Source organism: Syngnathus typhle, linkage group LG5 (assembly GCF_033458585.1).
Source record: "Syngnathus typhle isolate RoL2023-S1 ecotype Sweden linkage group LG5, RoL_Styp_1.0, whole genome shotgun sequence".
NCBI classification, from domain to species: Eukaryota; Metazoa; Chordata; class Actinopteri; order Syngnathiformes; family Syngnathidae; genus Syngnathus; species Syngnathus typhle.
Genome location: NC_083742.1, coordinates 3,678,142 through 3,692,434, shown reverse-complemented (window position 1 = coordinate 3,692,434; position 14,293 = coordinate 3,678,142). Strand labels below are relative to the sequence as shown.

General features: G+C 42.5%; 1 protein-coding gene across 6 annotated transcripts in view; it reads right to left on the bottom strand.

The window, feature by feature from the left end:
- The window catches only part of fkbp15b (FKBP prolyl isomerase family member 15b), a 114,954-nt gene extending 102,076 nt beyond the window's left edge, over positions 1-12,878 (bottom strand). For 2 of the 6 annotated variants that reach the window (XM_061278169.1, XM_061278172.1), the window contains exons 1-6: positions 12,466-12,867; positions 10,845-10,948; positions 10,689-10,767; positions 10,460-10,529; positions 10,251-10,325; positions 4,118-4,216 (exon numbers count right to left, since the gene is read on the bottom strand). In XM_061278169.1, coding sequence (XP_061134153.1) covers positions 4,118-4,216; positions 10,251-10,325; positions 10,460-10,529; positions 10,689-10,767; positions 10,845-10,948; positions 12,466-12,515 — 477 coding nt within the window. In that variant the 5' untranslated portion in view covers positions 12,516-12,867. Of the gene's footprint in view, positions 1-4,117; positions 4,217-10,250; positions 10,326-10,459; positions 10,530-10,688; positions 10,768-10,844; positions 10,949-12,465 lie in introns of all 6 variants that reach the window. The other 4 variants (XM_061278170.1, XM_061278168.1, XM_061278166.1 and 1 more) reach the window with 4 other exon arrangements.
- Positions 12,879-14,293: the final 1,415 nt, after the last annotated feature.

Below are 14,293 nucleotides of genomic sequence, written 5' to 3'. Positions count from 1 at the left end.
CATGGGAGTTCGCCCAACCAGTCCACATGTGTTTTGTGGACTTGGAGAAGGCGTTCGACCGTGTCCCTCGGGAGGTTCTGTGGGGGGTGCTTCGGGAGTACGGGGTACCGAGCCAACTGATAAGGGCGGTTCGGTCCCTGTATCACCGATGCCAGAGTTTGGTCCGCATTTCCGGCAGTAAGTCGGATTCGTTCTCAGTGAGAGTTGGACTCCGCCAAGGCTGCCCTTTGTCACCGATTCTGTTCATAGTTTTTATGGACAGAATTTCTAGGCGCAGCCGAGGCGTTGAGGGTGTCCGGTTTGGGGACTTCAGCATCGCGTCTCTGCTTTTTGCAGACGGCGTGGTGCTGTTGGCTTCTTCAGGCTTTATCTCCAGCTCTCACTGGAGCGGTTCGCAGCCGAGTGTGAAGCGGTCGGGATGAGGGTCAGCACCTCCAAATCCGAGTCCATGGTTCTCGATCGGAAAAGGGTGGAATGCCCTCTCCGGATCGGGGATGAGATCCTGCCCCAAGTGGAGAAGTTTAAGTATCTTGGGGTCTTGTTCACGAGTGAGGGTGGGATGGAGCGCGAGATCGACTGGCGGATCGGTGCAGCGTCGGCAGTAATGCGGACTTTGTACCGGTCCGTCATGGTAAAGAGAGAGCTGAGTTAAAAGGCAAAGCTCTCAATTTACCGGTCACGAGCTATGGGTCGTGACCGAAAGAACGAGATCCCGGATACAAGCGGCCGAAATGAGTTTTCTCCGCAGGATGTCCGGGCTCTCCCTTAGAGATAGGGTGAGAAGTTCGGTCATCCAGGAGAGACTCGGAGTAGAGTCGCTGCTCCTCCACGTTGAGAGGAGCCAGATGAGGTGGCTCGGGCATCTCATCAGGATGCCTCCTGGACGCCTCCCTGGGGAGGTGTTCCGGGCATGTCCCACCGGTAGGAGACCCCGGGGACGACCCAGGACGCGCTGGAGAGACTATGTCTCTCAGCTGGCCTGGGAACGCCTTGGGATCCCCCGGGATGAGCTAGATGAAGTGGCTGGGGAGAGGGAAGTCTGGGAGTCCCTCCTGAAGCTGCTGCCCCCGCAACCCGACCCCGGATAAGCGGAAGAAGATGGATGGATGGATTTTTTAATAATTCAAATTTATCCCCGCGCCGGACTAAAACCCCTTGGCGGGCCGGTTCTGGACTGCAGGCCGTACGTTTAACACCCCTGATCTATATCAATAAATTATGTTAATGAAAGGTTTGTGTCCCCAAAGAACCATCTCTTTCCTGACAATCCTCTTTGCGTATATTCTCTTATAAATAATAAATTAATTAAACATTAAAACATCTGCGGCTTATAGTCCGGGACGCCTTATATATGAACAAAACAAGACTTTCCCCTAATTTTAGCTAGTGTAGTATAATCAGGTGCAGCTTATTTACCGGAAAATACGGTAATATTCATTGAACAACAATGTAAAATACCGTTTTTTCTCGTGTATAATGCGCCCCCAGGTATAATACGCACCCTAAAAATGGCATGTTGATGCTGGAAAAAAGCCTGTACCCATGTATAATACGCACCCAATTTTTATGATTTTTTTAAAAAAAAAAAATTTTTTTGTTTGTTTTTTTAAGTCCCAATGATCATCACACAGGCAGGGAGGCAATGGGTCCCATTTTTATAGTCTTTGGTATGGTCTTAACTAGGCTGGATGTAATTTTTTTTGTTGCCGTTGATTTCTCCGACTGCCCGTAAAGGCACCACCGCGATCAGTGCGCACATGTGAAAAAGGCGTACGGACGTGAAAAAGGCGGCTCTGTATGGGAGAGACGTTGAAGAGGAATAAAAACACCCTTGGAAACCAAAACTTGCCCCTCGTCGTGACTCGGAGCCGCAACAAATGTTTCGGATTTGTGTAGGGTACATTGTGACAGCAAACGAGCAGGTGATCGAGCAAGCGTCTGATACGAGAGCATTGCGGTCGTATGGAGCGTGTTTGAAGTGAACAGCAGAGACGAAAGGAACAAGGCAAAGTGTTGTGAAATAAAATATTACCTGTAATACGCATTTTGTTATTTGCTGATTGAAACTGCTAATTAAACTGTGAATTGAAACTAATAGGAAGAAAACAACTCTCGCTCTTTATATAGCTGACGTGTCTTGCGCATCCGTTCTGCGCATCGGATCCATAGTGCGCATGCGCAGTCATACTGCCTCCGTATGACGTCCGGTCCGCGATGGAGATTAAAAAAACAAACAATATTTGACAATAACACACCATCAAGGATTGCACCATCGCATCAAATGATGTGTCGTCAATTATGAACTTTACTGACAAAGTGTGTTGGGCAGGATGGCTGAATGCGATGCGCGATTGACAACAAACAAGAAGAAAGGTGATTTCAAGTTTTATTTCAAGGGAGATTTGTCATGTCTCGTCCCCAGTTTTGCTATGTGTCTAGGTTGCTATAGTTTCTGTTCGCGTCGCCCCTCCCTTCCTGTGTCACCTCAATCAATGTAACGTGTTTTGTATTTAAGTCCTGTCTGCCCCTCGCTCACCGTCGGATCATTGCATGTGTTACTGTCATGATGTCTGTTTGGTTTCTGTTCCTGTCTTTGGTGATGTCACCCTGTCTTTTTGTTCCACGTCTTTGTCGGTCAGTCCTGTTGTTGGTTTTGTTGTACCATGATTTTCTTAAAAAAAAAAATTAAATAAAAAAATTTTAAAAAAAAAATTGTACCCATGTATAATGCGCACCCCAGATTTTAGGACAATAAATTTGTTAAATTTCGCACATTATACAAACGCCAATCCTAAAATAAATAAAAATAAATTGTCACACAAATTCCAGACAATTAACATCAGCCGAACGTGCACACTGCACACTTTTGTAATTTTTTACGACAAACTCCTCTGATGAGACAGAATAAAAAAGGTTTCAGCAATTTGCTATGTGGTAATGTAACAAATTTTGTGACTTTGTACAACAGATTAATAAAGGAACGAAGAAAAAAGTAAAAATATACCAGTCCCTCACTCAAAGTTCTCCAAGCCTGCTCCCATTTTGTTTTGCCCCCAAAGAAGTATTGTACAGGGTCCGGCAAAATGATCAGATACATTTGTAGGTTTAATAAAATGCAAATAAATTAAAGAAACAAAAGAGTTTATTGGGTTTTTTCGAAAAGTACAGTAAATTCAAGAAACAAAAGAGTTTACTGGGTTTTTTCGAAAAGTACATATAATGCCATTTTGTTTTGTTTTGTTTCCGAATAATGTTATTTTGGTCTTACCGCTGCCACATTTTCTGGATTACTGGCGGTGCGGGGTCGGCCGATTGATTTTTGTTTCATTGCTGATCCACTGGCTCTGAAGTTAGTAACCCATGACAAGATCGTGTTTTTCGAGCAGGTACGGGATTATGTCTACCAAGTTCCGGAACACTCGTTGTGTTGCAGTTACAGATTTGTTCTTGATAAATGTTTCCGCAATAAAAGCACACCACCGGTCCAATTCATGTTAGCAACTGAAACAAAACAGAATAACATTATTCAAAAATGAAATGAAACGAAACGAAAATGAAACAAAAAAAAGGCATTATATGTACTTTTTGAAAATAAAAAATAAAAACTTTTTTCTTTCTTTAATTTATTTGCATTTTATTATCAGCGACTGGCTGTTGACACCATTTTGCTCCAAGGAAATACTGAAGGGATCATTTCTCCCACACGCCGCGAGATTTTTTAACATCGACATGGGGTGGAGGGCTCACACACGGACATGATCTTAGGTTTCATTATGTTTGACATGTTTAAAATGATTAATGTTTATTGTTTGTTTATTTTATTATATACTACTGATGCCTGACACTTTTTATAAGAATCTGCTTCATATCTGTTATTCTCTCTTTAATGTACCTGCTTTTGGGTATGGATACTGCTGGACACTGAATTTCCCCCTGGGATCGATAAAGTATCCATCCAGCCGCCCGCCCATTCGCCCAGCCGCCCGCCCATTCGCCCAGCCGCCCGCCCAGCCGCCCGCCCATTCGCCCATTCGCCCATCCATCCATCCATCCATCCATCCATCCATCCATCCATCCATCCATCCATCCATCCATACATCCATTTTTTGCTACTTACCTCTTTACAGAAGTCAAATGATGATTTTGCAGATTCGAACATTAGGGACCAAGTTTGTCTTTGGTCATCATAAAATGTGCAATAATTGTTGGGCTGTACCTGCAGAAGAAAATACAAAAAAAGGTGAAATATTTGTTACGTTTTGTGTGCAGTAAGTTTACATACAATCCATAGTGTTTAATGATCTGATGTGCTTTATTTTAAAGTGAAAGCAAAGGGATTAGAGCAAGGGTCACCAACACGGTGCCCGCGGGTCGCCCGCAGGACTGTTCTAAAATTAGCTCAAATAGCGGCACTTGTCAGTGAGCTGCATATATTTATTTTACAGTCAAACCTCGGTTTTCAAACGTCCCGGTTCTTGAACAAATCTGAATCCGAACAAAAAATTCGAGATTTTATTGCTTTGGTTGTCGAACAAAATTCGGAGGTCGAACCTCGCGAGATGAGCCGGGAGAACCCGAGAAAACCCGACCGCGCGGCCCGGATGCCGACTGACTCCATTGTTATTGTATTTTCGTTACTTTGAGGATTGTATTAACCCTCAATTATGCCTCTAAAGAAAGCAAGTGGGCAGAGTAAAGCCATCCTAAAACACAAAGACGCTCTTACATAAAGCAATGTGACAGTGAGCGCCCGGCGCGCTGCGGTTGCGCAATCGGACTATATTAAACTCCCTGCGCACTGAGGTCCACTTAAACTTGGAAAGTACATACATCAGGACTTTAAAAAATATTTTCTACATTTCAGCAACGGCTCTGTCACAATAATGCGACCAGCGCGGTGCAGTTCCGCGGTCGGCGACGTGACACGGTTGCGCGTTCGGCGGTACGCTGCAGTTGCGCAATCGGACAAATATGGGTAACTGAAAAAATGCTTAAAAAAGGGCGTTTTTTTTGTCTTGAAATGAATTATATTTTTTTCCATTATTTGTAATGGGAAAAATAGATTCGGAATTCGACCGATTCGCTTCTCGAACTGCCTTTTGGAACGGATTGTGGTCGAAAACCAAGGTTTGACTGTATTTTTGCTATTCTTGTTAAAATCACACTTACATGTGAACTGGAAATGACAATAATAACACATAGTGAAAGCCAAATTGAGCAAATTGTATACATATACGTGCATGCATATAGTACGTGCATGCATATATAGTACGTGCCTGCGTACACGCGCGCCTGCGTACACGCGCGTACACATGCGTACACGCGCGTACACATGCGTACACGCGCGTACACATGCGTACACGCGCGTACACATGCGTACACGCGCGTACACATGCGTACACGCGCGTACACATGCGTACACGCGCGTACACATGCGTACACGCGCGTACACATGCGTACATACACGTACACATACATACTCGTACACATACATACACGTACACATACCTACCTACCTACCTACCTACCTACATACGTACATACATACCGCAATTTAGGGACTATTAAGTTGTGTTTTTTTCATAGTTTGGGTGGGGGGGCGACTTATACTCAGGAGCGACTTATATGCTTTTTTTCAATTTTTACTTGATCATTAACACATCACTTACTTACAAGTATAGTTGACCACTTCACATGTTATTTTTAGTATAGTTGATCACTTCACATGCTTTGATATCTTTATCTTGAACATATTCAAAACATGAAAAATAGAGAGAAAAAAATCAAATAAAGTAATTAACACTTTAAAGCGCCATATCCCCTGGACATGTCCTCTGTCACCAGGATGACATAAAGGACGAGAAATTTGATCGATGGATTTAATGATTTGGAGTGACACAAATGGTTTGATAATATTGTTGTTTATGTGATAGTTATTTAAAATATAGTAGTTTATATATGGTTGTATGGGCCTGTGGAATAATTTGAACTGGGGCGGGGCACACGGCATTGTTGACAAAGGACAATCGATAAAAGACGAGAAATTTGATCGATGGATTTAATGATTTGGAGTGACACAAATGGTTTGATAATATTGTTATGTGATAGTTATTTAAAATATAATTTATATATCGTTGTATGGGCCTGTGGAATAATCTGAACTGCGGCGCGGCACACGGCATTGTTGACAAAGGACGATCGATGGATTTAATGAATTGGAGTGACACAGATGGTTTTATAAACGTGTTATTTATGCAATAGTTTTTTTTAAATAAGGCCCGTTCTCAGCTCCTCGTTTGTGTTTGTCACGTTAGCATACCGTATCGTTTAGCCTGTTGTTGCTTGTTCATGTCTGTTCTTGGTGTTGGATTTTGTCGGATAAATTGCCCCCCAAAATGCGATTTATACTCCGGAGCGACTTATATATGTTTTTTTTCACATTTTTGGGCATTTTATGGCTGGTGCGATTTATACTCCGGAGCGACTTATAGTCCGAAAATTACGGTACATGCGTGCGTGCGTGCGTGCGTCCGTGCATACATACATACACGCACGCACGCACGCACACACGCACACACGCACACACACACATACACACATACATACCAGGGCTGTGGACTCGGACACTCGGTCATTTTTGCCGGACCCGGAGCTGATTTTGACCGAGTCCACCGCGTCCGAAAATAAAAAAAATAAACATTTGTGTTTATTTTTCGTGCGTATTTGCTTCGCTTGAGTTCAATATGGTTTTTGGTCAAACGCGGGAAAATCCCGCAAAGGAGGAGGGACAAACAGAGCGATTGGTTTTGCTGGCTTTTTAATGAATGGCGACTGTGACTACGGGGGCCCATTAGGTCCAGAAAAGCTGATAAGACGCTTGCCAAAATGGCAAGGAAAAAATGCACAGCTAAACGAATATATGACGATGAACACAGGACGTTTTTAACAGAGTTAAAGTTGTTTTTTGTTGAACGCTATGGCAAGCCATTCTGCCTGATATGTTGGACGTCATTGCCGCATTTAAAAGCTTCAAATGGTCAGCGCCACTTCAGCTCCCTACCCTAACCCTAACCCAGAATTTCGCAAGCACAAGTTTGGAGACTTTGAAAAGTCAGGCAGAAAAATAGGTACAGTTTCTCAAAACAATTACGAAGCACTCAGAGACTGTCACACTTGCATTGTTTCAACTGGCTTGGAACATTGCACGGGCTAAAAAGCCATACAATGAAGTGGAGTTTGTTAAAATATGCCTCAGTGATGTTATTGAATTTTATTTTCATCATGCTGCTGAGAATGCGCGTAGGAATACTGTCCACAGCCCTGCTTGCTTGTTATGAAGACAAATTTAGTTGTTGCGTGCGCGCCCGCACCTGCCTGCCTGCGTGTGTGCACGTACAAGACCCACAATGCCCCGCGCGCAGCCAAGATGGAAGAACCCGGGAGCAGCGAGAACAATGTTTTGCCTCTAGATTTGGGGGGGAAACGGAGCGTAAATTACGATCAATGTGGCCACGTTGAGTTACACTTAGGCTAATGTTTACATTATGTACCAATGTGTCACCCAGCTTATATCATTGATGTGTTTCGATAGTTGTGGGGTCGTCACTAATTATTTGTGTTTAGAGAAATGTCTGAGCTATAATGGTGTAATTAATGATTAAAACTTGAAAGTATCTGTTTATTGTATTCGTTTATGTGTTTAATAAAGACAGAGCCATCACAAAACGGTTGTAATTATTTAGATTTTGATCTAAATTAGCCTTGAATAAACACTAAGCAGTCACATGAATTAACAGAAGAAATGGACAGCCGGACTCGGACTCATGGTCAAGAGGCCGGACTCGGAGCAGAAATCCGACCGAGTCCACAGCCCTGATACGTACATACATACATACATACATACATACATACATACATACATACACACATGATTGGGGTGAACAAACTTGACCAAAACACTGCGAACAACCCCTTGATGTAAAGATGCCAAAACGGTTTGTGGCTACAGTTATGCATGTTCAACGCGCGTATTCTGTTCGAAGTCTAACACCTAAGGTGGCAGCAAAAGACACCTACCGTTTTTTTCCGTGTATAGTGTGCAAAATTTAACTAATTTATTGTCCTAAAATCTGGGGTGCGCATTATACATGGATACAATTTTTAATTTTTTTTTTAAAGAAAGTCATGGTACAACAAAACCAACAACAGGACTGACCGACAAAGGCGTGGAACAAAAAGACAGGGTGACATTACCAAAGACAGGAACAGAAACCACATCATGACAGTAACACATGCAATGATCCAACGGTGAGCGAGGGGCAGACAGGACTTAAATACAAAACACGTTACATCGATTGAGGTGACACAGGAAGAGACGGGCGACGCGAACAGAAACTATGGCAACCTAGACACATAGCAAAACTGGGGACGAGACATGACAAATCTCCCCCGAAATAAAACTTGAAATCACCTTTCTTCTTGTTTGTTGTCAATCGCGCATCGCATTCAGCCATCCTGCCCAACACACTTAGTAAAATTCATAATTGACGACACATCGTTTGATGCGATGGTGCAATCCTTGATGGTGTGTTATTGTCAAATATTGTTTGTTTTTTAATCTCCATCGCAGACCGGACGTCATACGGAGGCCGCCATTACAGATGCGCAGAACGGATGCGCAAGACACGTCAGCTATATAAAGAGCGAGAGTTGTTTTCTTCCTATTAGTTTCAATTCACAGTTTAATTAGCAGTTTCAATCAGCAAATAACAAAATGCGTATTACAGGTAATATTTTATTTCACAACACTTTGCCTTGTTCCTTTCGTCTCTGCTGTTCACTTCAAACACGCTCCATACGACCGCAATGCTCTCGTATCAGACGCTTGCTCGATCACCTGCTCGTTTGCTGTCTGTCACAATGTACCCTACACAAATCCGAAACATTTGTTGCGGCTCCGAGTCACGACGAGGGGCAAGTTTTGGTTTCCAATGGTGTTTTTTTTCCTCTTCAACGTCTCTCCCATACAGAGCCGCCTTTTTCACGTCTGCACGCCTTTTTCACATGCGCACACGGAGCGCGGTGGTGCGTTTACGGGCAGTCGGAGAAATCAACGCCAACAAAAAAAATTACATCCAGCCTAGTTAAGACCATACCAAAGACTATAAAAATGGGACCCATTACCTCCCTGCGTGTGTGACGATCATTGGGACTTAAAAAAAAAAACAATTTTTTTTTTTTAAATTTCATAAAAATTGGGTGCGTATTATACATGGGTACAGGCTTTTTTCCAGCATCAGCATGCCATTTTTAGGGTGCGTATTATACATTGGGGGCGCATTATACACGGAAAAAAATGGTAAACCATAAAAGCACACAGGGAGTAAGCGGGAAAAGTTCAACAACATAGGGCGCGGCGCCTAAAACCGACCTAACACAAACTGAAAAACTGAATCACCTGTCACCACACCCAGATGTGTGTGACAATCATTGGGTCTTTACCAGATCAACTGGTATTGTTTGTGAAATCAATTCATCTTTCTTTTCCCTGTTGGGCATAGGCTCGTGTGTTAAATCCTTGCTGGGCTTTTCCCTCATTGCATAGAATCTTTCCAAATACAACTGTTTATTTTATACATTTTTCTAGCTTGTGCACTTAATATTTGCATTACGTGACAAGTGTCAAGAATCAGTCATAGTAGGGTGTAACGGCGACAATCCGGTCACATTTTCAAACAAAATATTTTTCATCCACGAATAATAAATAAACATGTTGTTTATATTATAGTTATTTGATATATAGTTTAAATACCGTTATATGGGCCTGTGGAATAATTTTAACTGCAACTGACAACGAGTCCAACGTCAGCGGCGCGCCACACACGCGGCGTTGTTTACAGAAAGGACGAAGAATTCGATTGATGGATTCAATGATTTGGAGTGACACAGCTGGTTTGATAAACATATTATTTATGTTATAGTTATTTGAATAACTGTTAATGTTACGTCAGGCCCGTTCTCAGCTTCTTGTTTGTGTCACGTTAGCATACCGTATCGTTTAGCCTATTTTTGCCGGTTCATGTCTGTACTTGGTGTTGGAGTTTGTCAAATAAATTTCCCCCAAAATGCGACTTAAACTCCGGTGTGTCTTATATATGTTTTTTCCCCTTTATTGTGCATTTTATGGCTGATGCGACTTGTACTCCGGGGCAACTTTTAGTCCGAAAAATACGGTAGTTTCCAAAGCTCACCGTGAAAATGAAGTCAACGTGGATCTTGGCAGAAGTAATTTGTTTCTGCTGGCTAACGTACAGAAGCAGCTTGTACTACACAGAAAGAGAGACATGATTAAGAAAAATGTTACATCAGCACAATCATCAATGCCTACCCAATAATACAATAATTCTAATACTGTACATAATACTGTACGTACTACAATAATACAATATGCAGTCCCTACCTCTTTACTTGTGTGGTTTCCCAGAATGGCTGCCCCCAGCTTTCCCTGCTTCACGTATTGTCCATTTATGCTGTGTTAGGGGCATGCAATTATTTTTAAATGTTTTCTTATAATAATTAAGGCAGGCATTATAGTGTTTAGACAAAGAACATATGGACAAAGAACAGTGTGTACGATACAAGTGAAATGAAAACCAAATTATATTTTTACATTGAAATCTGATATTTACTATTGAAAGGCTTGAACTGCAGCAGCAAACAACACTTCCAGGGTACCAGGAGACAGTGCTGCTGTCTGGATGACTGATACTGCAAAACATTAAGCAAAACATTAAGCAGTCACATCAAATTATATTCAATTGATCATTCAGTTTGAAAGTTCTGACCTGGATTTGAACTTTTCCTCGGCTGTTTTGGGGCTGTATAATAAAATGACTCGTTCCTTGGACTGGTTTCTTCATCCGGCCCAAACAGAGAAGCCAACTTGGCTCTACAAGCAGAGCAAATGTTGAGGCAAAATGTATGTTTCACTTAAAATAAATACTTTTTTGAAATATTGGTTTTAGTTTGGGGCACTGGGTAGCACGTCCGCCTCACAGTTAGGAGGGTGCGGGTTCGATTCCACCTCCGGCCCTCCCTGTGTGGAGTTTGCATGTTCTCCCCGGGCCCGCGTGGGTTTTCTCCGGGCACTCCGGGTTCCTCCCACATCCCAAAAACATGCTTGGTAGGCCGATTGAAGACTCCAAATTGTCCCTAGGTGCGAGTGCAAATGGTTGTTTGTCTCTGTGTGCCCTGCGATTGGCTGACAACCGGTTCAGGGTGTCCCCCGCCTACTGCCCGGTGACGGCTGGGATAGGCTCCAGCACGCCCGCGACCCCCGTGGGGACTAAGCGGTTCAGAAAATGGATGGATGGATGGATGGTTTTAGTTTGTTTCATGATTCATACAAGTAGGGCTGGGCAATATGAAAGAAAAGATAAAATTCCATGTATGATTCGCACCTGTGTATAATACGCCATTCATAGTAACCACTCGAACACACCCCAAAGATTATTTTTAAAAAGTTTATTTTTTTTCTCTGTACCAGTATATTATCCAGTACTCAGATATGCTGATATCCATTATTCTCAATTCACCTCACCTCTGTGTGTGTGTGTGTGTGTGTGTGTGTGTGTGTGTGTGTGTGTGTGTGTGTGTGTGTGTGTGTGTGTGTGTGTGTGTGTGTGTGTGTGTGTGTGTGTGTGTGTGTGTGTGTGTGTGTGTGTGTGTGTGTGTGTGTGTGTGTGTGTGTGTGTGTGTGTGTGTGTGTGTGTGTGTGTGTGTGTGTGTGTGTGTGTGTGTGTGTGTGTGTGTGTGTGTGTGTGCGTGCACAAATATTGTCCACAGACAGCATCAAAATTAAAACCATAATTGAAAAATTATACATCTATGGATAGGACTGATGCCACTGAACATTTTGAGTGGTTGAAAGTAAAAAAATATTTAGAAATGACAAAGTTATCATACCTCAACAGCACTGCCCAAATTGGGATAAAGTATTACTTATTTATACTCCATGAGGGTTAATATACACTTTCAGTATTTTTCTTTTGTTGTTGGTAACAAAAAAATAATGGAAATAATAGATTGTGTTAAGCAAAACAATGTGTTAAGTTATCAATAATGTATTCATAACAAACCCCAGTGGTACTTTAAACCCATTGAGGCTGCTGTACATGTTCGTGTTGCACACCACGCACGTTTTACACATTGCTTTTAATATTATTTCGGGAACCAAGTTGCGAGGCCAAAGCTAATCGTATCGATAATAAATAAGTGAACGTGTTCTGTATTGTTACTTGGTAAACGGTCCTTTCATGTCCCTCCTCCCTTTTAGACTAGATTGACCTTACTTGATTTCGCAGCAACTTCTATCAGTGACATTAAATTATCGACCTACCGATGACTGACACTTGCTGATGTTATGCTAACATAGTAATCATCGTCAAGACAAGAAGAATAATTTACCCGTCTGCTGGTGACAAGAAATCTCCATCTTCGTCGTCTCCACCGAACATTTTAATAGTTAATACATTCGTTTTATAAGACGTGCTGTAACAACCAGTTTTTAGATGTAACTTCTGACCATTCTTCCTGGTTGTGAGTGTGTTGTCAGCTGACTTTGCACCCGATTCACTTCTGATTGGCTGTATCCAAATTCCCGGGCTGGGTTCTCTAAAGGCCGCATAACGTCAATTCCGTTGCGACATGTCCGCACGCGGGGTCTAATTTCGGATTAGCCAATCCAAATTCGCCTCCGTTTATGCGGTCCGCGGAGGCGAATTGAGGTGGAACCTCTGAAAAGACCCGGCCTGCCAACCGTCTTTCTAAAATGTAGTAACAACGTGCGGCCAGACGTGACGTCACCCAGATGTGACGTCACCCATTCGAAAACGCTTCCTTCGGATTTGAATTTGGACGCATCATGTAAACTCTGCACCTTTCATAGGCTACATTTGCAGGGTGACTACGTCTTCGCGCCGCGCCAAGGCTTATTCAACTGCAGCGTACATGTAGTAGTGATGTGCATTCCAGTTCTTTTAAGTGAACTGAATCTTTAGAATGAGTTCACTCAAAAGAACCAGTCAAAAGAATCGTTCGCCGAATCGTTCGCCCCCCTTCCCACAGACTCCATGGTTGAATGGGAAAGGGCAAGACAACACTCACTCGGTCGTGAACAGGAAATTGCGTCACTCGTTTTTTTTATATTTTTTTATTTATTTATTTATTCCCAATCACACCTACACACCGTCATGTGCGAGAGGGTACCTGCTCACAAGACAGGCGAGTGTACCATTACGCCATCAGCGACAGCCGTACCCCCTCTTGAACGGGAAAATGCGTCCGTAATTGAATCCGACGTAAACGGAAGCAACGTAGCAGTATATTCTGTAAAGTCCCGCCTCCATCTAACGCTCGCTGCTGATTGGTCGTTCGCGAAGATTAACGAGTGAGTGACAGACAGCATTGCTGTTATCCCAGCCGACACACGTTTGCGTGAGCTCAAATGACCTGAGAAAAGATGATGCATTTTATCGCTTGTCAGGAATGTGTATTTGACTACTTGCTGTCTATATAGGTTTATTGCACAATGCGCACAAATATAAACAACAATAAAATACGGAAATAAATCAAAAGACTCTGAAACAAAGACATTGACTCATTACACAATATGCCTACATTTGTTATTTTGGGGGACACCAATACATATAACACATAACCTTATAACACATATCCGTATTGTCATATAAAGCTGTTAACCAAATGTCTGCTTTGTCTGTTTTCATGCGCAAAAATAAAAACAAGGAATAAAACAAAACACCGGACAAGTCTTAAAATAAAAGTTTATTAAAATAATTATAATAAAAGTACATTTCAAACCAGCAATCTAATGTGAAATTGCAGTAGATAGCTTTGATAATAATATTTAGGTGTAAAAATGTCATGTCTCGTCCCCAGTTTTGTTAGGTGTGTAGGTTGTAATCGTCTCCGTGTGTCTGTGTGCTCATGTCCGTGTGTCTGTGTGCTCGCCCCTCCCTTCCTGTGTGCCCATGATTAGTGTGATCCTATTCACCTGCCTCTTGTTACCTGTCTTGTATTTAAGTTCTGTCTGAGTGTCACTCCCTGTCGGAGCATTGTTGTTGATGTTGAAGCCCACTGTCACGAGGTTTGTTTGGTTCTTGTCTTTTGTTTCACGTTTTTGTCGGTCAGTCCTGTTAGTTTTGTTGTTAAGTCACGTCAGTTTGCCGAGCCTGTCTGTTGAGTTTCCTTCAATAAACCCTGGTCCAAGCTGCAC